At 47.3% G+C, this 21,698-nt stretch overlaps 4 protein-coding genes across 6 annotated transcripts; 3 read left to right on the top strand and 1 right to left on the bottom strand.

Annotated features, from left to right (window-relative positions):
* The first annotated feature begins 1,240 nt into the window (after window positions 1-1,240).
* LOC117147372 (innexin inx6) lies at window positions 1,241-3,009 on the top strand. Its single transcript, XM_033314241.1, has 2 exons — window positions 1,241-2,023; window positions 2,098-3,009. The coding sequence occupies exons 1-2, from the start codon at window positions 1,343-1,345 to the stop codon at window positions 2,845-2,847; spliced, it is 1,431 nt and encodes a 476-aa protein (XP_033170132.1). The 5' UTR covers window positions 1,241-1,342; the 3' UTR covers window positions 2,848-3,009.
* A 9,958-nt stretch (window positions 3,010-12,967) lies between these two features.
* LOC117148573 (N-acetylglucosamine-6-phosphate deacetylase) lies at window positions 12,968-15,317 on the top strand. 3 transcript variants are annotated; one of them, XM_033316037.1, is made up of 4 exons: window positions 12,972-13,371; window positions 14,082-14,350; window positions 14,442-14,982; window positions 15,033-15,317. In XM_033316037.1, the coding sequence occupies exons 1-4, from the start codon at window positions 13,110-13,112 to the stop codon at window positions 15,212-15,214; spliced, it is 1,254 nt and encodes a 417-aa protein (XP_033171928.1). In that variant the 5' UTR covers window positions 12,972-13,109; the 3' UTR covers window positions 15,215-15,317. The 3 variants fall into 3 exon arrangements, with proteins under 3 accessions (XP_033171929.1, XP_033171928.1, XP_033171930.1); XM_033316038.1 differs by lacking the exon at window positions 15,033-15,317 and having other exon boundaries at window positions 12,968-13,371; window positions 14,450-14,822; XM_033316039.1 differs by lacking the exon at window positions 12,972-13,371 and having other exon boundaries at window positions 14,183-14,350; window positions 14,450-14,982.
* Window positions 15,318-15,411: 94 nt separating this feature from the next.
* Window positions 15,412-18,642, bottom strand: LOC117148577 (ras-related protein Rab-10). The gene is made up of 4 exons (XM_033316044.1): window positions 18,214-18,642; window positions 17,526-17,725; window positions 17,371-17,460; window positions 15,412-16,934 (listed from the first exon to the last, which is right to left on the bottom strand). The coding sequence occupies exons 1-4, from the start codon at window positions 18,338-18,340 to the stop codon at window positions 16,737-16,739; spliced, it is 615 nt and encodes a 204-aa protein (XP_033171935.1). The 5' UTR covers window positions 18,341-18,642; the 3' UTR covers window positions 15,412-16,736.
* Window positions 18,643-18,878: 236 nt separating this feature from the next.
* LOC117148572 lies at window positions 18,879-21,653 on the top strand. Its single transcript, XM_033316036.1, has one exon. The coding sequence runs from the start codon at window positions 19,031-19,033 to the stop codon at window positions 21,113-21,115; it is 2,085 nt and encodes a 694-aa protein (XP_033171927.1). The 5' UTR covers window positions 18,879-19,030; the 3' UTR covers window positions 21,116-21,653.
* The last annotated feature ends 45 nt before the right edge of the window (window positions 21,654-21,698 follow it).

The following is a 21,698-nucleotide window of genomic DNA, read 5'->3' as shown; positions in this document are numbered from 1 at the left end:
ATTTTTGTGCCAGAGTTGTGGCGGGAATAGGTGGCAGGATGGCAGGATGGCAGGTTGGCAGGATAACAGGATGGATGGATGAATCGATGGGGTCCGGAACTGAACTGTACCGAAACAGAAACTGAAGCTGGAACTGGAACTGGAACTTGGACTCGAAGCCAGTGGACACGTCGCAGCCAGCGAATTCCCACAATAAACATTTGCACCGGCAAATGATGATAATGTTGATGACGATGTATTTGCCAGACCCACCAAGCACCACCCACCCACCGGCCCCAACTCCTGATTATGATGATGGCTATGCTGATGATGATGATGATAACGATGACGGGGACTGCGATGTGGGTAATGACGCTGATGACGACACACCGCTGGGAATTATTTGTATATGCAGTCATGTAGCATCGATTAATCATTTTATTATTATTGCCATTCGCCGGCGCTCCCACAGCTCGTGATCATCATACATACGAGCTCTGAAAAGTCGACTCCTAGATGGAATTCCAAATGCTGTTCATAATCGCACCGGGGCAACGCCGCCCCATCGATGGGTGCACAAATCCGGCAGAGATGCCCATTAATACGGCCATTCCATTCAATAGTTGGTTGTGAATGGGAAACGGAATGCCTATTATCTTGGGACTAGGGTCTTTGCCATAATAATCCCTAATATACATTTAATATCAGCAATGCATTTGGAAAGATAATAATACAATAATACTCGTACATAATACAATGCCATTCAATTCAATTAACTGCGAAAGGATGTGACCAACTCGAAAAGCAAACTCCACTCGGATTAAATCAGCTCACAAGTGTATTATATTAATTACATCAGATTTCAATGCTACAAAGTATGTATTTTTTTTTATTTTGCAGAAAGGACTCCATTCTTTCTTATCTCTTAATTGGCAAAAGAGCCCTACAGTTTTATATGCAATTTTAAAACATATTTAATGTTGCTTTTCGCAGCAAGTAACTATTTAAAACGATTAGAAGCAAAACAAAAGTTACAAAACACTAGATAATATAACTAAAACTTAGAGTATGTAAAATATTTAATTGAAAGTGACTTTAATCCAACATAACTATTATATAGCCTATTATATAGCTAAATCCCAGGCGAACTTAAGGTTTCCTGCTTAAGTACAAGATGTGTGACATTCGAAATTCAACGGTTATCGTAATTAATCGAACTCTAAGCAACCCTGATCCACTCAGTCGAATTGTCAAGCAAAAGTCAGGACAGCCGAACAAATTCGAACCCGAGCAATCCATAACTCTTGAGACCAAAAGCCAAGCCCAAACGTTATCCCACACTTGCCACTGGAGTCCCGGAAAGATGTATGCCGCCGTGAAGCCGCTGTCCAACTACCTGCGCCTGAAGACCGTGCGCATATACGACCCGATATTCACGCTGCACTCCAAGTGCACCATCGTGATCCTGCTGACCTGCACCTTCCTGCTATCCGCGAAACAGTACTTCGGCGAGCCGATCCTGTGCCTCAGCTCAGAGCGGCAAGCGGATTACGTGCAGTCCTACTGCTGGACCATGGGCACCTACATCCTGCCGGCGGAGGACGAGTGGGATGGCGCCAGAAGCTGGGAATACGCCCTCTACGCACCCGCCTCCGGCGCCGCCGACGATGTCAACGTGAGCAGCCTGCGCGCGCTGGTGGCCCAAAATGAGCAGTACGCCCGGCTCATATCGATCGCCGAAGGCGTCGGGCCGGAGACGCGTGGCGTGACCAAGCGGATGTACCTGCGCTACTATCAGTGGGTCTTCATGATCCTGCTCTTTCAGTCGCTGCTCTTCTACTTCCCCTCGTTCCTGTGGAAGGTGTGGGAGGGCCAGCGCATGGAGCAGCTGTGCTGCGAGGTCGGCGACGCGCTCATCGTGGAGGCCACCTACCGCACCCGCCTCCAGATGCTCACCAGATACTTCCGCGCCCAGTTCGCCCCCATCCACTGGTGCTACTCGATCAAGTACTCATTCTGTGAGCTTCTCAATGTGTTCATCAGCGTGAGTTAAACCCCATTGAAATGCCAAAAGCCGGTGTGACCAGGTGTGTAACTGCTCCTTCGCCTCCGCTGCAGATCCTCAACTTCTGGCTAATGGACGTGGTTTTCAATGGGTTCTGGTACAAGTACATCCACGCCCTGGCCGCCATACCCGTGTACGACTGGAACCTCTGGAACCTGATGACGTCGCGCGTCTTTCCCAAGGTGGCCAAGTGCGAGATGTTCGTGTATGGGCCCAGTGGCACCCCGAATGTCATGGACATCCTGTGCGTGCTGCCGCTGAACATCCTGAACGAGAAGATCTTCGCCGTGCTGTACGTATGGTTCCTGTTCATCGCCCTGCTGGCCACGGTGAACATCGTCTATCGCCTGCTGGTCATCTGCTGCCCGGAGCTGCGCCTCCAGCTGTTGCGCACCCACCTGAAGGGCATGCCCAAGGCGCATGTGCGGGAAGTCCTGGCCAGCGCAGGATACGGCGACTGGTTCGTGCTTTTGTGCGTGAGCATCAACGTCAATCCCTCCTTGTTTCGGGAGCTCCTCGAGCAGCTCTACGCCAAGCTAAATCAGGCGCGGTGCACGGATCCCGTATTCGCGGAACAGCCTTCCCAGCAACTGCCGCAGCCGCCGCATCTGCAGGCCAAGCCGGACAGGTGTCCCAGTCGCAACTGCAGCCTGTTGATTGATCCCACGGCCGATCGTCACTCAATTTGCACGGTGAGCAGCCAACGAGTGATGGCGATGCCCATGGCCCCGACCATCAACATAATGGCGCCCAACGACGAGATTATCAGCATGGATATCTACTACAACGAGAGCCACGCATAGGTCCACAATGGTTGCCAGTCCACTTTCTGCGATTAAATGAGCTTTAGCACAAGTGATTCTCAATTAACCAGATATAATCGCCACACATCAGTACTTTTTTTGTATACATACACATACATGTACACATGTACATACATATAAGAATTAAGAGATATATGGATTGATAGGGTATATACACTTTGACTTGCCGAAATATGCCGCTATTTCGATTTGATTGTCTTTCTTGAAGGATGAACTTACATGCATGTACATACATATGCACATAGTTTCAAAACACATTACTCCTAAAATCGCGCCCGTATCATTTCGCTTTGCAGAACTTTCCCTCGGGGAGCTTTATCAGTTTTGCAAATAAGTGAATTGCATCAAAATGCAAATAAAATGCACTAATCCAAATGACAGCGGGAGGCCGGCGGGGTAAATACCAAATACCAGCAGGCATAACAAAAACTTTAACAAACTTACAAAAGTTAAACAAGCCGACTACAAGATGCCATAGTGGCGGGGGTGGTGGGGCAGGGCGAGAACGGCGTTCGCTCTCGCTGAGAGATGATGACGATGATTGCGAAACTCTTCTCTTCCGCTGGTTAAGCTTTTGTCTGTCTGCCAACAGGTAAAACTAACAACAACAATTTGAGAGAGGGCAGGCAGCGGGAGTCAGTGCTGCCCGGTGTCGTTTCCGAAAAGTAGCCAATAGTTCTTGCACTTTCTGATTTAACACAGCCGTTTCTTTCTTTCGAATTAAGTAATGACTTTATTCAGTTAATAGGCTACAAAATAGCTGAATATGCCATCTGTAACAGGAATCATTTCCAACAATGTCGGCTACAGTCAAGTCTGGCTGTAAAGCAGCTTAACTGGCTGCACTCGCAGGAGCAGGAGCAGCAAGAGGAAGAGTAAGAAGAGGCGACGACAACGCAAATGGCGGCAATTACATGCAGCTACAATAACACAACAACAGTAGGGGAGGACGGTGGGGTTGGGGGAGAGAAGGACAGTGAGAGAGTCAACATCACTTTGTCTGAGGCGGCCGAAGAGCGACAGAGACGGCGGAGAGGTGGGTAAAAGCGCAAAATAAACAAAGTTAATTTTAATTAAAAACCGCAGGAAACCGAAAAAACAACAAAATGCTAAATAAAATGGGCGTGAACGGAGTGACTCAGCGAAGCCGATGACGATAACGATGACGTCGAAGGAGTGAGTGAGCGGGCAGGATGTCTTGCATATGCAACTGCGATAAAGAGAGATAGCGAAGGAGAGGGATCAGTGTTGTCAGCTGTTTTAAAGCGGAAACTGTGGTGAAAGTCTAGTGAGTACGATTACTGCTCCCAAAATAGGACAGAACTATTTTTGGTAGCCAAATTTTACCTAATTCAAGGAGCACACGCACTAGTTATTTAAAGAATACGTTTATATGCGTAATTACATAAATACGCATATAGTACATAATAAGATGAATATGCAACTATGCGTATCATACATCAATTTTGTAGCATACATTTTGGGGCTTGTGCGTTTTGAAAAAACGACCTCTTTTGCCCCACATTTAACAATTTAAGTTCATGTCTACACTTAAGTTTCGTTAAATAATACATAAGTGAAATCTATCTGGAAAGTGGACAGATCTGACAGCTCTGAACGGAATAGACAGACGGGCAGAGAAAATATGCCGCCAGCTGAAATGTAGGCTGAAAATGAAACTGAAACATAACATATTCCTTCGCTGCTCACAACCCCACCACCCTACCAACCTACCACCCACCGCCCACGGGATCCAGCGCCACCAATGGATAACTGTAACTGTAACAAAGACACATGTAAACAATTCCGTTTGTCTTCGACGCTGTTTCTGCCTAGTTTTAATTATACCGAGCAAAAACTTTGCCCGCACTTTGCAACACCACTCTAATACACCCAACACCTCCCAACACCAACCGCCCACAATCAACCCCCCCCCCACACACCCTTCCTTGGCACGAAAGTTTAAAGTGAGCAACGGTAAACGATTTTTAGCTAACCACAATCCCCAATCCACATGGAAATTACTCAGCCTGCAAGCTTCTTTTGCATTTTAACGGAAAATCTTTGAAGAGATTTTGAAGGAAAAGCGGCTAGAAGACCGATTGAGATGCCAAAAATGAAGTAGGGTAAATGCGAAAATTATCTATAAGTATAATAAATTACATATATCATGGAATAATTATGTAAATAATGCATTGAGACTTTAATAATATTAATAATAATAATATATAAAAATATAAATATTATTCCTTGATTGCATAGTAGTATAAGTATGAATAACATAAAAACTTTATATTTTATTTATTTATTTATTACCAACTTGTGCTACAATCGATATATACCATAATGTAGTTTAGGAACGAAGTTTAAGGTGATTCACCTATAAATAAGCACTCTGCACATTTGTATTTTTAGGACATATTTTTTAACTATTCGCATACACTGAAACCAACTCAATATTAACATTTCCATGTTGTTTTCCGCAGAATATATGATCTAATGTGATTGTTGTTAACCCCCCAGCTGGTCAAAGTCTTAGTAACTAAGTTTGCGTGCTAAAGCTAGTCGGACCATTTAAACCAGGAGAATAGAAACCGATTCCATAATCTTCCCATGTGCATCACTACAATTTGATTTGCTTGTTAATGGGCTGCCATCCTTTTGCCAAAATAGATTAGCCTGCTAGCAGAGCAGCAACTTCCATCCAAACCAGACGAACCATCCGAACCGTCGCCTTGGTAACCCCAAAGTGGTTTTCAATGGCGAAGGACGACAAAGAAGATTTCAAATAAATTAACAAGTTAATTGAGTTTCGTGTTTAGGCAGCGAGCGAAAGTGATCCCGACCAGACGGGACCAGGAACCCGGTACTCCATGCCCCATACCCCAAACCCCACGCCGATTCCCGAATCCTCAGACCGAGCCTTATGGCCAATAGTCGGTGGGTGTCGCCAGGTGACAGCCTCGCCCCCGCAATTGTGGTCGAAATATATTGACACTGCCAGCAGAAAGCCCAAACTTTATTAAGGGGCATCGAAAAAGGTGACAAAGAATGGAATTTATTTGGATATCGACAGAGTAGCTTAAGCTAGGAAAGTTTGGAAAACCCTGTCCAGAAACACTTTTGAAAATTCAAGACTCAAGCTCCAAGTTCAGTACGAAGTATTTAGAATTCCATTTGGAAAAGATTCGGAGTGTTTTTTCGAAACCAACAAAATCGTGATCCTCACGCAATTAACATATGCAAATTTTGCCACTTAAGAAAATAAGAACGTTTTGGTTAAGAATCTTTGTTTTCAGCGCATTAAGCACTTAATATTTATTTATATTTAACAACAACGGAATTGTTATAGCTCATTTTTAAGACAATGAGCAAGTGGTAAATAATTAAATGGAAAACTGACTAAGCTATTTATTAATCTAGACAAACACTTTTATTCAAATGTGCCCATATCACCTAATTTAACTTATATTATTACTAAAATAAAGCTATTAACCTTTAAAGTCAGGGGAAATCGATCAAAAATGTTAATTTCAAAAAGAGTGAACAAGAATTATGTTAAACTAAAGTACTAATCGATTAAATATCATTAAAAAAAACGTGTTTACACTATAAAAAGTAATCGGTGGAAAATGCTTATTATTTCAAAAAAAAAGTGTGAACAAGATGGTGAATTGAGTGATTTTAGTAATTCATATGCCCATCCAGAGGTCGCCTTTCGCTCGGCGGCAGCTGTGTCCTTCTGCCCGTCCTCTGCCGGCAGCGAGTGTCCTGGCTGGTGACGAATGTCCTTGCTGATGGTGCTGGTCGGCGAGTGGGAGTGCGCTGCGGTTTGTCAGGTGCGTTAAACCGTGCGGTTCGCGCTGCGGTCGCCGCCGGTTATTAACAATTAACAATTAATGCTAAATCAATAAGCAAACACAATGGCAGGCATAAAGCGACAATGTCATTTATATGCTAATTAGCTGAGGCCAGGCAGCTCAAGCAGCTCAAGCAGCTCGCCTAACCAAGTTGATTCCGGCCAGGTCGGCGAATTAATTAAACTTTTTCGACCGCCCTCGAAATTGGCGAAAAGCCCGCCGCCGCAGCCCAAAAGCCTAGTGCCGAAAATGCAATCATCCCAGTTCGAGGAGTGGCCCGTCCTGGTTTTTGGGCCCATTTCTGGGCACTGGTCACCTGGCAGTGGGTGCCGCATCCGCATCCGCATCCTACCGTCCATGTGCAACAAAATCATTTTTCAATTACATTTTCGGGTTTCGTGTGCGGTTCTGGCTTTGGTCCCTTAAAAAGGCGACCACGACCACAGGCCAGGTGGGATGGTGGGTGGCTACTTTTGCACCAAAAAGTGGCAGAAGGACAAGTGCCAAGTGGGCGGCATTCGCATTCGCGCCCCCGATTGTTGCATATTGAAAATTTGCTGCAAAATTGATTTCACGGCATTTCTGTGGATGCGAAATGCAAAGCATTTTGAATGACCATTGATCACACCGGAGCGGAAATACAGGTGAAGGGGAAAGGGTTGCAATTGCTTTGGCATTTGGAAAGCTATACATTCCGTCATCGTTTCACTACTGTCTGATGTTTTATATATGGGTAGCTATACTCTCAAAATGCGACGAAAGTGACTAACAAATGTAATTACTGATCCTGATACGTTCAATTGTTTATAATATGAACTCATATGGTGGCTTGTCTGAGTAGAATCCCCAAAAATTAGATCTGTTTGTGGTAGTGACTGTAATTTGATTTTGCAGCTGTGCCGGCCGTCAATCTTAAACAAGAATCCAAAATCGGGTGTGTTGACTTAATCAGTTTTTGCTCGGAAAACGCATGAATATTGCCAACCACTGGACCGCATCAAATAGCGCGTGCAAAGCGCAAAATGCGATCGGATTGTTTCCTCTGCTGCACACTGGCAAAAAACAGTGACTCCGACCAGTATTGCACAACGCACTAAAGTGGTCAAACTTCGCAATTATTGCAAGGTGTAGATGTTTGGATTGGCAATCAGCGAAATCGTAAGACAACCTAAAATAAAGTGGAAACACATCTGTTTTGCACTGTGTATTATTATCCATTAGTTGGTGTAATTACTCCTTACATTTACTTTAAACAAGCAAACATAATAACTTGATTATTTGCTTTAAAAATCGAACAAAAACACACAAGCTTCTAAGCATTTTAAGAGACTTTGAGATGGTTTATCACATTCTTCTTCAAGTTGCCCCAAAATGCAAAGTGCATGTTCCTCACATTTGACAAAAGTATCTTTGTATCTTTGGCCCACAACTCGCTACCCAAATCCCAGTGTGCGTGGCCCAAACGCTCGACCAGAAACAGCTGTAAACAGTGCTGATGCAATTGCATTTCCGCCCCCAGACTTCAACGCCATCATCGGATTCCCAGGACGGATTCCCCCCCCCCACTGCATCCACATCCACACCCACACGCACATCCACGTCCATTGCCGTGGCCATCATCCGTACCGTTTTAATCAATTATAATTGCTACCATTTTTGATTAGTTGGCACCTGCCTCAATCATCTGCAGCGTCCGAAATGGTCGGAATCGTTTTGGTCAACCGTGCACACAGCAACGGATGTTGGTTTTCGTTGGGCCGCTCGGTTCTGAATCGGATTCCATGAAAATCCGTTGCCCGAGCGGCGGGACTGGGTGTCTTGGTGATGCTTATGGTGGATGGGTGTCGAATATACCGACACGGATTTCGGGGGACGAGGAGGAGCGGCTGGCAAACATTTTACGTAATTGCGCACATATTTAAATTGCGTTCCATATTGCACAATACATCAAATTATGGCCCAAAGTAAAGTAAATCTGACACACGGACACGGATACGGACAGGCAAACGGACGGACAGACAAGCGGACAGAAGGACCGAGGACCTAAGGCCAGTTAATAAGTAAGCCGGAGCATTTATCCGGGCTGCCCGTGTCCGTTTTCCATTCGGTCCTTGGACTTTGTCTCTCGCTCATGGCAGCGCATGCATTTTCCATGAGATTTTTCGGGCGAAATATTCGGCACGGAGCATGCGAGCTGCACTGTAATTTATTTAGATTGTCTTGGCAAATATTTATGCACGTCGTTCCATTGACTTATAAATCAATTGCAGCCACCGGGAGGGAGCACCCTCCTCGCTCCACGCAACTGGCCCTAATTAATAGAGACAAATTTCCCGGGAGCGATTTGGTTGCTGGCATCCTGGGAGGGAACTAGCCAACTAGCCAACTATCCGCCTATTCTGCACAGTTCAAAGGTAATCGCCCGACCTGACTGCCCCATCTGGATTAGTCTTGAAGCGCCGCTCCTCGCATTACGGCAAAGTGTCCTTGAGTTTCAGCCGCCATCCCGGCCGCATTCCACATCCTTGGCCATGGCTGGTTGGGTTTGCAACTGATTTGATTCCATCTTGGCCAATTTTCCCAGCTGGGCGTGCTGCCACGCCTACAGCTAAGCGCTCCATGACAAAGAGAACGGCTTAGAAACACTCCTGCCGCCGCGCGCTCCGCAAAAAGGACTTATCGACACACACAGGCGGGGTCGCAAATCTAGCACTACGAGATTTGAGAATCGGAAAATTATACTAAATTATACTAAATGCTATATTCAAATTTCCTAGCAAATGTTAGTATTTTAGGCATACTTTTGATTAAATACGTTACTCTTGATTACTAAAAAGGCTTAGAACTAAGGTAAAAAATGGTTCATTCATTCAAAAACATAAGCTTAGCTTGATAGTTTGACCTAAATCATTTTATAGATTTATATAATACATAAAGCATTTCACTTTACAGTCCCTATTTCATAGCTCGATTACCAAAAAAGGAAAATGTTCATAAATTAGATTTTATTTTACACTTTATAATGGTTTTTACAATTATACTTGCATCGATAAACTAATTCAAATACAACAAATTATTTGATTTCTTTTTAATTTCTTAATCTTATTAATTGCTGTATTTTTGCCAAATGCAATTTCGAGTGTAGCTACTCCATTAATTATGTTTGCCATATGTTTGATCGGTGGCTTAGTGTGATGACCTCAGTTGTGGACGATAGTATTGCGGCGTTGTGTGTGTACACAAAAAATATTTCACAGGCAATTTCACAGCCCCCCACACACATGCACACACCCACACACCAACACATACCAACACACGCCCACACAAGCGTCTTCGCCTTGGTCCTGTGGTCCTGCGACATTCACTATTGTGCATACACAAGCTGCAATAAAAAATTCAGCCCACGTCCCGAGCACTTATTGATACGTGAGCATAGATGACACACAATCCCGCACACACAATGGATAAGCAGCGCATACATATGCAAAAGGTCCTTTTCGCAGTTGAAGGCGCCCAAGGATATCGCCGCAGGCGAACAGAGGAGAACAGAACAAAAGGACAGAGCAGAAGGCGTGCCAGCCACAGGGACAATAAGTGACCATGAAAAATGGACAGGAGTCGCGACATCGATTGCGAAGGCGACTCGATCAATGTCGGGCAGATGAATCAATTTGTGGCCGGCGAATCACAGGGTATTCCACCAACTGAGAGTCCGGATAAAAGCAGCAAGGATATCTGCAAATTGTCTTTAAAGTGAAAGTATTCGCTGAATGCTGACTGAATAAATGTGCATGGCAAAATAAAAGAAACAACTGCGTCTATTTCTCTAGAATCTGTATGCTTAATCTGAACCTTCTAGCTTTTATAGTTCCTTAGATCTCGACAGATAGATCCACTCGGCTCCTCAGGATCCTCTGTCAACTCGTCGTTTCCAAATGGCGTTGCTTCCGCGTCCGAATTCTCCGACATTTCTGAATTGGGTTGTGCCCTGGAGCTTGTTTCTCAGTCAAGTAGTGAAACGAAAGTGAACTAAATATTCCGGCGAAACGAAATATTCTGACAAATGAAAGCATAGCCAACTTGATCGAAAATCAATTTGAATTTTAAAATGTTTCCTTTTAAATTAGCAAAGCTTAAGTAAACAAGGTATGGAGAGTCCACGTTAAGATTAGTCGTTCTATTCGTATAGAAAACGAATGGATCTTAAAAACCAAACTCTTCCTTACAAAAAGATATTAGAATCAAGACAAATCTTCAGAAGAAAGCAAAAACAAATTCTGCACAGAATCCGTTACAAAAGTAGACCACCGAAGGCTGACTTGAACGAACTACCAACCAAACGTTTCACCATTCGTGATTAAACAAGGAAGAATCTTATAGTCGAGTTCCCCGACTATCAGATACCCGTTACTCAGCTAGTGTGAATGCGAAATTTCATAACTTTTCAGGAGTACCGATAGATACTGGGAAATAAATTTTGCATATTGATAAAAATTTTCAAGCCTAATAATTAGCAAATTTTTTAAAAGTGTGGGCGTTGGCGCGGGTGTGCCAACATGGGTCAACAAACTTTCGCTGCATTTATGCTTGTCTCTGGATATCTCTGGATCTGCATAATTAATCTCGACATTCTAGCTTCTATAGCTTCCGAGATATCGGCGTTCATACGGACGGACAGACAGATCCTGATCAAGAATATATATACTCTGTATAGTCGGAAACGCTTCCTTCCGCCTGTTACATACTTTTCAGCGAATCTAGTATACCCTTTTACTCTACGAGTGATGGGTATAATTATAAAAAGGTATACAATTCTATTTCGAAACTGTGGGATTGCAAATTTTTTAAGAACATCGCCGAAGTGCATTGTTTAAAGCATACTGTTGTGCAAGCATTCAAGTGATTTCAAATCACTAGAGACTCCCATGGCCATAAAGGGGACACATGGGGCCAGCACACACAGAGTGGAGCATTTCGGTAAGGCCACTTTGCGACATTTTAATTTAAATGCTAATCAGTTGCCAATAGACAAAAAAGAGCGAACCTATCCCACCTCGAGTGCAGTTCATGTTCCACGAGCCGGCTGCACAATGTGTGCCTGGGTGTGTGCAAAAATTGCAACTCATTTGGAAGTGGGTGGCCCGGCTGGATGGGCTGGCTGGGCTGGATGGGCTGGATAACCTGGATGGGCACAACAGCAACAGCGCTGCAATTTGTATTTAAAATGTCGGCCATTGTGGATTAGCTGAGGCAGAGGAGCACCCAGCTCCCAGCCACCAACATTCAACACCCAGCAGCACGTCAAACACGAGGCACTCGGAGAAAAACATAGTTAATCATATTGAGTAAGTAACTAAAATAAAATGAAGCCGGTTTGGAAAACGGAAACTGCTTTTGGGAATTTTCAAGTATGTTTATATCTAATAACATTATTTTGTTGCTTATGGTTATATCTTCTTGATTCGTTTTCTTAGGTATTATATTATATATGAAGTTATAAAGTATTTTACTAGTAAGCAACTTCCACTTTAAATTTAAAAGGAACTCGATAAAGTGTGTGCATTATCAAACAACTTAAGATTCAAAGGAAATTCGATCAGTGAGCTTTCCTTCAATAAAGTGTACATTAACAGAGGAAACGCGTGTTTTTCCCAGTGTTCCTAGTCACCTGAAGCCCTGTGTTGTCGCTGTTTGGGCGCCGTGTCGTCATTATCATCTGCATTTGCATTTTCGGCCTGCTTTCCGACGGCTTGTTGGGTAAATATTGCCATTTTATGCAGCGTCCACGAGATGCCATCGAAGGAGCCGGCACTTTGGCTATAAAAACAAATTGGACGGGGTCGGTGGCGCAAGGCCGCGACAACTGGTTAAACAGATGGATGGCAAAAGGATGTCACCGGAATTTAGTTAATTCGGTGGATTTCAATTTGAATCTAGTCGATAACGATTGGCACGAATCGAATGCCCTCGGCCAGAAGCTGATTGCTTCAGCACGTCAGTGCTGCCGCTTAATTAGCTAGAGAATAGCTATTCTCCTACTACAAATGCTATATATGTTGCTGTGCTATTTAAATCAACAATCATTCTATATGTGATGCATAAAAGTGATATTGCACGCTAATTGGCAGTTAGTTTTTCAGACAATCATGTTCAACAACTATTGGCGCTACGTAATGATGTAGCGAAGCAAATAGCCAAAAGGCCTATAAAATAGCTTATTTGACAGCACAACATCTGATTGTTGTTGAGTTCGTTTTTGTTTTTGTTTTTCGTTTTTCGTTTTCGTTTCAGTTTAGTTTAGGCTCCCCTGTTTATTTGCGAGCCATCGCTCATTCCGCCCGCATCGCCAGCCCCGCCCTCTGCGCTCCTCAGCCCCCACCAATGGACGTCCGGATGAAGTGCACCAGCGAGGAGCCAGTGTCTCCGGAGCAGAAGATCCCGGCGAGCAGCCAGCGCCTGCTGCAGTTCACCAACTGCCGCCTGGTACGCGACCACCGGATCATCCACGAGGATCTGTGGGTTCGCGACGGCCGGATCGTGAACCCGGAGCCTGTGTTCTTCGACGAGCGGGCCAAGGCCCATTGTCGCATCGACTGCGGAGGCGCCATCATCGCGCCCGGCTACATCGACCTCCAGATCAATGGTGAGCCCCGAGAAGCGCGCGCGACAGCATCTCCCCGATGCACTGAGAAGAACGTATGACATCATGTCTCTAGGCTCTCAAGTGAAAGAACCCATATGGAATCCACTTTGTGTGCAGTAGATAAAGATAATTTAGGTTTAGGATCTACACATTTCGTTTTGGTGCTCTGCAGATTGCAGAAATCGCATTCCTTAGCTATGATTTCCCAAGATAACAACTTAATCGTTATAGATAAAGATCTATGTCAAATTTATAGTTCCACGATCAAAAATTGAAACTTGTAAAAGAAAGAGCAGCTAGCTGTGGTCGTTGAACCCGGTCCCACTTCCACATTCATCATGTTTCCCATTAGAACACCATGTTGCTGGGCTCAATTCCGCGCCACTTGGCCTGCAATCCCACTAATTGGCACTTTCGCCGCGCTCCAATCAGCCGCCAAGGTCATCCGTTCTGTTTACCCGTTGACAAACGGCAAGCCGCAATATGGAGCACTCGTAATCGGAGCGAGTTAATCTTATCGTGACTTCGCAGGCCCCAAGCTGCTGAGCGCGACCGCAAGTGGGCTACAGTGGGCACTTGCAGCGAGGGTTCGCTGTGGTCAAACTGAGTCGCGATAAGCGACCTACCTCCTTGTCTTCGGGAGACAAAGGCTGTCAGGAACATAACCCAATCTAAGATGGCTGATTAACCCGAGTCCACAATCTCCACAGGTGGCTATGGCGTGGACTTCTCCTACGACACGGAGACCATCGAGGAGGGCGTGGCCACGGTGGCACGCGGCCTGGTCAAGAGCGGGGTCACCTCCTTCTGTCCCACGCTGGTGACCTCGCCCAGCGACAGCTACCACACCATCCTGCCGCGCATTCCCGCTGAGGTTCCCAAGGGCGCCGGCATACTGGGCATCCATGCGGAGGGTCCGTTTATCAACCCGCAGAAGAAGGGTGCGCATCCGGAGCACTGCATACAGACCATTGATAAGGTGGGAGACGAGTTCTCATTGCTGATATCCTGATATCCAACATCTGCGGCGAGATCATTCAAATGTTACCTTTCGTTTGCCTCGCTTGAAGGGACTCAGCACGCTGAAGGAGACGTACGGCTCGCTGGAACGCATCAAGATCATCACCCTGGCGCCGGAGAAGGTCACCGATCCGGAGGTGATTGGCCAGCTGGTGGAGCGAGGCATCACCGTGGCCCTGGGCCACTCGATGGCCTCGCTGAGCGACGGAGAGAGGGCCGTGCAGCAGGGCGCCACGCTGATCACGCACCTGTTCAACGCCATGCTGCCGTTCCACCACCGCGATCCCGGCCTGGTGGGACTGCTGGCCTCGGACGCAGTGCCGCACGGTAGGACCGTGTACTTCGGCATCATCTCGGACGGAGTGCACACGCACCCGGCGGCACTGAGGATCGCCTACCGCACGCATCCGCAGGGCCTGATCCTGGTGACGGACGCCATATCGGCGCTGGGCCTCGAGGAGGGTGTCCACCACATCGGACAGCTGCCGCTGCAGGTTAAGCAGGGCAAGGCGTTCATCGCAGGCACAGAGACGCTGTGCGGCAGCATCGCCCCGATGGACGAGTGCGTGCGGATCTTCCAGAAGGCGACCGGTGAGTGCCAGATCCCCGCTAGAATTCGCATTGAGTACTCCGTTTTGCAGACTGCTCCGTGGTCTATGCCATCGAGGCGGCCACCTTGCATCCAGCACAGTGCCTGAAGATCGAGAAGCAGAAGGGCACCCTGGACTTTGGCTCGGACGCGGACTTCGTTCTCCTGGACGACCAGCTCCGGGTGCTATCCACCTGGATCGCGGGCGTGTGTGTTCATAGGACTGTCAAGTAGCGCATCGAATGCGCGACTGTTGCAATTGTTTTTATTTACCTGATGCAGGATGTATTCCACACCGAAGATTCTCCAAATAAACTGTTAAACCTATACATTCCAATTGAAGGAGCTTCGGATTTCTGTTGCGGGATGCCCAGTGAGTGCAGCCAAGGATTAAGGGTGATACTTTGCCATTCGAAATAACGAGCCACTGGTTTATATGACATGGTTTAGGTTGTTCTTTATATTTTAATCGGTAAATCATTTGGTGTGGACAACTAAACTAAATCCATATACAGTTACAAATAATAGGTTTACACGACAAAAAAAAATGTAGAATAAAATTACAAGGAGACGGGAGGCGAGCGCTAGGTGGTGCGTTCGGTTTGGGGCGCTCCTCCCTTGCGGATGCGTATGCGAATGCTACAGTGATGGCGTGCACCGTCCTTACATACAAGCAGGGAGATATACGCGCGCGCACACCCACGCCCCCTTAAGTGTACACAGATACATGTATATATATATATAAATTGGGTGTGCGGGCGCGAATGCACATAAAAACGATGCGATATAGTAGTTTCATATATATATATATAGATATATATATATATGCATAGGCAATAATCAGAAAACGATTTCGGAACACCTCGATCCCGAAACTCCCTATGGAACTGCAACTCTGGCCGAGGATCTGGCTTGATAGCTTGAGTGGCCAGGGCGCAGAGCAGGGCGTCCAGACCCCCCGCCCGCCCCGTCGAACTCCTCCATCCTGGCTTGGCTTGGCGTCGACATAGAAAGCGAAAGCAAGCTAGGTATGTTTAGGCTATATACTATCCGATGTATTATATGTATAGGTGTTATTTATATCTAGGCTGAAACGCAAAACAAAAACGAAACACTAAGTGGGGCGGCTGGGGAGTGCGAGTGGTGGCGAACGAGCGGGCGAGCGAGCGAACGAATGACTGAGTACGGGAATCGTAAGACTATATGTGTATCAAAAGTACGTTACAAAAGTTGCTTATGTCTGCGTCTGCGTCTGCGACTTCGCTATCATTATCGTTTCGTGTGGCTGGACAGTGGCTGGAGCTGGTCCTCGTTGTCCGATCCACGATATGCCGATCCTTGCGTCCAAGTTGTTAGCTAACGTGGCCCATGCCCCGCCTGACCATTGCCCGACCACCATCCATCGTTCGGAGTTTTGTAAAGTTGCTTCCAAATGTTCGTATTACAATATCTGTTGCTTGTTGTTAAACTTTAGGTAGGTTGTTTCTGTTGCTTGTTCCATTTGCGTATCCTCGTAATAAGTAAGTTTCCTACGTGGGAATGACCCCGGCTCTATTGCTTTGTTATCCTTCGTCCGTGCGGAGCGGTTTCAGAAACCGATCCCCACTGCTTTCGGTTCGATTCGTTTCGTTCCATTCCAATCCAATCTAGTCCAGTTAAGTCCAATCCAATCCCATCCGTCCTTCGCCGCCTTCCCCACGCACAGCTGAGCACAAACCGGGCCAAACCACGCCCCGTTCGCCTGGAACGCCGCTTTTTACGCGCAGCACTTGCTGTAGCCCGGCGCCTTCTCCTGGTTCCGGCGATCGATGATCACGCGCTCCTGGTTCTCCGCCGACTCGCGTCCCGATGTCTTGTCCAGAATGGCCTCGGCCAGCTCGCAGAAGGCCCGCTCGATGTTTATGTTCGACTTGGCGGATGTTTCCATAAACCGAATGCCATGTTCACGGGCAATCTGAAAAACGTGGGCAGAGATGGGAAAGGGGAGCAAGTTATTGGCTTTGTAAACAAATTGATCAAACAGACGAGGAGCGTGTGCGATCATTGAGTAACAATCATAATAAATAACCAGAATAGTTCTAACATAAATTGTATGCCTCCGGAAATTTTCGTCTTGAATAGTTAAATAGTTTCGTCTTGAATGTGAGATATATTCGCTGTGTTCCAATTCAAAACTATACGTTTTTTTTAACAAATTGAAGCAATTGGAAACTATTAAGAGACATGGAATTCGCTTGCAACAAACAGGTGGCTTTGAAACCTAAACAGACTAATAATATATGTATGATCGACTTCCGAACTCAACTCCTATGGCCTAACTACGACTATATTTGCTAAGCTCTGGCACTGATTGCTGTTGTGGGGGGACTCCATGGATGTGGGATGCTCACCGCTTCGCCGCGCTCCTTGTTGACCACCCGCTTGTCCGTCATGTCGCACTTGTTGCCCAGGATCATCTTCTCCACATCCTCGTTGGCGTGCTAAAGGAAGGAAGAAGATTTCAGACTTTAGAAGAAGGTCATTACTCGCAGGGGGACACACCTACCTCGTCTATATTCCGTAACCATTTGACTATGTTCTCGAAACTCTTCTCGTTCGTTATGTCATAGACCAGCATTATGCCCATGGCGCCTCGATAGTACGAGGTGGTTATCGTGTGGAACCGCTCCTGGCCGGCGGTGTCCCATATTTGCAGCTTGATCTTCTTGCCGCGCAGCTCGACTGTTTTGATTTTGAAGTCGATGCCTGGGAAAAACGGTTGAACGAGAAAGCAAATGTAGCGCGGAAAAACAAACGCAATTGGAGCCGAATGACGTCACGGCGGTGTTATCGATTACATTGGAATGGGGATTGAACAAAATAAAGCAGTTCGACGTGATATCACGATGATTCATTACATTAGACGTACATATATGGAGCATTCATTCCAACCAAATGATCGCACGTCTGTGTTACGTGTTGCGAACATGCAGTTGCTTAGTACGAAAAGTTCAAGTTCAGGGAGTTACATAGCCCACATAAATGGCATATTTTGCTCACTTCTCCTCCGCTTTCCTCTCCGCAGGCGATCGAATCAAGCAGTGCATACGCCAGTCGATAAGGCAGTGCCACGCCCAGTCACACACCCACACACACGTATATATATCCTGGCTGTGCAGCTGACATGTGCGCGTGTGTGTGTGTGCGGTGCGGGTGGACAGATGCAAGTATGTGCGTACGGTCCCGTTACTCACCTATGGTCGATATGAACGTGGACGTGAATGCATCATCCGAGAACCGGAACAATATGCACGTCTTGCCCACTCCTGAATCGCCGATCAGCAACAGTTTGAAGAGCAAATCATAGGTTTTCTTTGCCATTTCCAAAACGCAACGGAACGCTCGCAGAACAAAGCACAAACACACGCGACACTCTCTCACACGCACGCACACACACACACACACACAAACGCACGGGCGCAGGTGACAAGCGATATTATTATTATTGAAGCGCCCGCCCTTTTTCGCGCTTTCTCTCGGTTATGGCCGCTTAAGCAATGATCCTGGATCTCGAGCTAGCTCTTTTTACTCCGCGTGGTTTAAATGCGCCGAATTAATTAATATTTTCGCTTGAAATTGTTGCTATTAGATCTAGAGCTGGAACATGTTTCGATTTCCATTCATGCTCTCAGCAGTGTGGCAACTTCGATGGTTTTATACAACTATCGTCTGCTATGGAGTCACAGTTTTGAAATAACAGTTAAGTAACTGAAGAAAGTTTTGAGATATATAGTTTATTATTGATAATACCTTAAATGTATTATTTATTTAAGTATTTTAGCCAGTAAGCTCATAACATGACTTTTAATTATTACGCCATTTGGCAGCCCTCTGCTATCGGTAAGACGGCCAATCGATAGGTAACAACGCATTCAATTATCGCTATCGTAAAAGAATAACAATTTCGCAAAATCCCAAACCAATTCGCAAAAAGGTGGATTATTCACACAAATCAGAGCGAACAACGTTTGGATTACAGTGTGCCCAATCCCAGCCAATCCACCGCAGGCAATGGACATCGACTGGCAAAACGGCCTCACCGAGCTGAAGGATCGGGGCCAGTACCTGCTGCACTCGGAGAAGTGGGCCGACTGCCGCTTTCTGGTGGGTTCCTCGCCCACCCAGCGGCTCATTGCCGGCCACAAGCTGCTGCTAGCCATGGCTTCGCCGGTGTTCGAGCGGATGTTCTACGGCAACCTGCCCGATAAGACGGACCCCATAGTCATTCCGGACGTGCAGCCGGAGGCGTTCGAGGCGATGCTGGAGTACATCTACACGGACCGCATCACCATTGGGTCCTTCGACAAGGCTTGCGAGCTGTGCTACGTGGCCAAGAAGTACATGCTGCCCCACGTGGTCACGCGCTGCACCCACTTCCTTTGGGCTGATCTTAGTCCGAAAAACGCGTGCCGGGCGTACGAGTTCGCCAAGCTGTTCGATGAGCCGCGCCTCATGCAGAGCAGCATGGATCTGATCGCGGCCAACACGCGCGAGGTGCTTTCCGATCCCAGCTTCCTGGACATCGAAGTCTCCACCCTGATGGCCATTCTTGACCAGAATCGCCTGAACATCGACTCCGAGCTGGATTTGTTCAACTGCCTGCTGAAGTTTGCCAGTGAGCGGGGCATCCTGAACGAGTCCGGCCAGGAAGAGGCTGCCGGCGGAGGTCAGGTGCTGACCAAGGAATCGCCCGACAATGCTGCCGGCCATGTGCTGGTCGAAGAGATCAAGATGGAGCCCGATGTGGCGGCCATGGTGCAGCACATGCACCAGGACGACGAGGCTGACAGCTTCGAAACGGACGCTGGGATGGCTTCCACTTCCTCTGCGGCTGCCGGGGCCGCCGCTGCGCCCACGGCTGCCTCCCCGCCGCTGGACGTGGCTTCCGGTTCCGACGACCTGGTAATCATCGACAGCGACGCTTCGGCCGATGCCGCCGCCAACATGATTAACATCATGGACGCCCAGCGCACCATTCTCGATGGCGCCATGCTCAGGCAGGCGGTCAAAAAGATTCGCTTTCTCACCATGACGCCGCAGCAGTTCGCCGAGGGACCGGCCCGTTCCAAGCTGCTGCAGCAGCACGAGGCCCTCTCCATCCTGATTAAGATCTCCAGTCCCTCGCTCAACGATTGTCACATGCCCGAAGGCTTCTGCGTGTCGCGGAGCACGCGCAACTTCTACGAGTCGGGCCACCGACACGCCCAGCGAGAATTGTCGTCCTCGTATCGCACTGGAGCCGCTCCCTCGGGCGTCTGTTTCCCGGGACCGGGTCCGGCAGTCCGCAGTGGAGGCCCCTCCGGCGGTGGTATGATGATGGGCAATGCGCCCCGTTTCGGATCCGTGGGCACGGGATTCAGCTTCGCAGGCGAGGAATTGGTCATGCGCCCGCCGGAACCAGTGGGCGTTCCACCAGATGCCGCACCGGCGCCAGCACCACTGCGCTGCTTTGGCGAGGGCTACGAGAGCGGAGCGCCAGTCCCAGCGCCCGCCAATGATGATGATGGCGGCGATCGGGGCGCACCGGCGCCCGCTGGCGGCGCTGCAGCTGGGGGAGCTGGATCCGCAGCTGGAAACTCGCACAACGACATGGTGCGCGCGTACTGTATGCGCTCCCTTACCCGCCAATTTGACTTCCGCAACACCAGCGTCACGGATGCGGGCGTGACGTTCCAGGTGGACACCAACATCTGGATCCTGGGCGTCCAAGTGCCCACGCGCGTGCTGTGCGGCGAGCTGATGACTTCTGCCGGCTTTACGGAGCGGTACACCGAGGTGCTGTACGCCCACATCCAGGACATGCACGGCTCTCGCATCACATACACGCACTGCACGGCACGCGTGCGCTACGACTCGCTGCTGGACATCACGTTCGATCGACCGGTGTACATATACCGGAACCAGATCTACAAGATCTACGTGGTGTTCAACAAGACCGGCTGGTATCCCATGTACTCCTGTGTGCCCGATGCCAACTGCAATCGCGTGAAGTTCATGTTCAACGTGGGCAACCCCACGGAATCGGTTCGCGACGGTCTGATCTACGCAATCATCTTCTCCACGCCGCAGGACCACGGCCGTCACCTGGTCGACTGAATCCGGAGCAATATGAGTTCGTTAGTTTAGCTCCTTCCTTGTATTTCCGATGTGATAGTCTTTGGTTGGCGTCCTTGGCCATGGAAATTCTTTGATCTGTTCGCTAATTTCTTCCCTTCTCAAATTTGCCAGATGGGAACCAATTGTGCATAGTTTTTACATCACTTACCATGTGTGTGGATTGTTTGTGTTCCTTATCTGTTTTGGATCGCCTAGTACATCAGTTTTCTGGTCAGCGATGGCTAATGCAACTGCAATTGTTGCATTATGAGTGTGCACGTTTATTGCCACGTTCGATTTGTTCTGAAACGCTGTAGCCAATTATGCATTTTTTGTTTTTTGCGTGCTCGATTTTAGCCGCCAAATGATAAAGATTTTCCGAACGTCCCTCTCAACGAACACCACTTAAATGTTTTTCTTCCAAACGTAATATTTTTGAGCTTAGGTTTTGTAGAGCAACAAGCAAATATTTTAAGATTTACACAAGACTAAATTGGTATATTTCAATTTAATAAAACATATTCAATATATTTCCTAATGTCCTTCTTCATTTTAAAGTTCTGGGGTTTAAGAACCTTCCAAA

Source organism: Drosophila mauritiana, chromosome X (genome assembly GCF_004382145.1).
Source record: "Drosophila mauritiana strain mau12 chromosome X, ASM438214v1, whole genome shotgun sequence".
Lineage (NCBI taxonomy): Eukaryota > Metazoa > Arthropoda > Insecta > Diptera > Drosophilidae > Drosophila > Drosophila mauritiana.
This window is presented reverse-complemented; position numbering and strand designations above follow the sequence as displayed.

What these genes read in the sequence shown, in the direction of transcription:
- LOC117147372 (XM_033314241.1), top strand. Translation starts at nt 1,343, where the DNA reads ATGTATGCCGCCGTGAAGCCGCTGTCCAACTACCTGCGCCTGAAGACC. An exon ending in TTCTCAATGTGTTCATCAGC is followed by an intron (nt 2,024 to 2,097) that starts GTGAGTTAAACC and finishes CCTCCGCTGCAG; the next exon opens with ATCCTCAACTTCTGGCTAAT.
- LOC117148573 (XM_033316037.1), top strand. Translation starts at nt 13,110, where the DNA reads ATGGACGTCCGGATGAAGTGCACCAGCGAGGAGCCAGTGTCTCCGGAG. An exon ending in CATCGACCTCCAGATCAATG is followed by an intron (nt 13,372 to 14,081) that starts GTGAGCCCCGAG and finishes CAATCTCCACAG; the next exon opens with GTGGCTATGGCGTGGACTTC. An exon ending in GATCTTCCAGAAGGCGACCG is followed by an intron (nt 14,983 to 15,032) that starts GTGAGTGCCAGA and finishes TCCGTTTTGCAG; the next exon opens with ACTGCTCCGTGGTCTATGCC.
- LOC117148577 (XM_033316044.1), bottom strand. Translation starts at nt 18,340, where the DNA reads ATGGCAAAGAAAACCTATGATTTGCTCTTCAAACTGTTGCTGATCGGC. An exon ending in GGTTACGGAATATAGACGAG is followed by an intron (nt 17,461 to 17,525) that starts GTAGGTGTGTCC and finishes TCCTTCCTTTAG; the next exon opens with CACGCCAACGAGGATGTGGA. An exon ending in ACAAGGAGCGCGGCGAAGCG is followed by an intron (nt 16,935 to 17,370) that starts GTGAGCATCCCA and finishes CACGTTTTTCAG; the next exon opens with ATTGCCCGTGAACATGGCAT.
- LOC117148572 (XM_033316036.1), top strand. Translation starts at nt 19,031, where the DNA reads ATGGACATCGACTGGCAAAACGGCCTCACCGAGCTGAAGGATCGGGGC.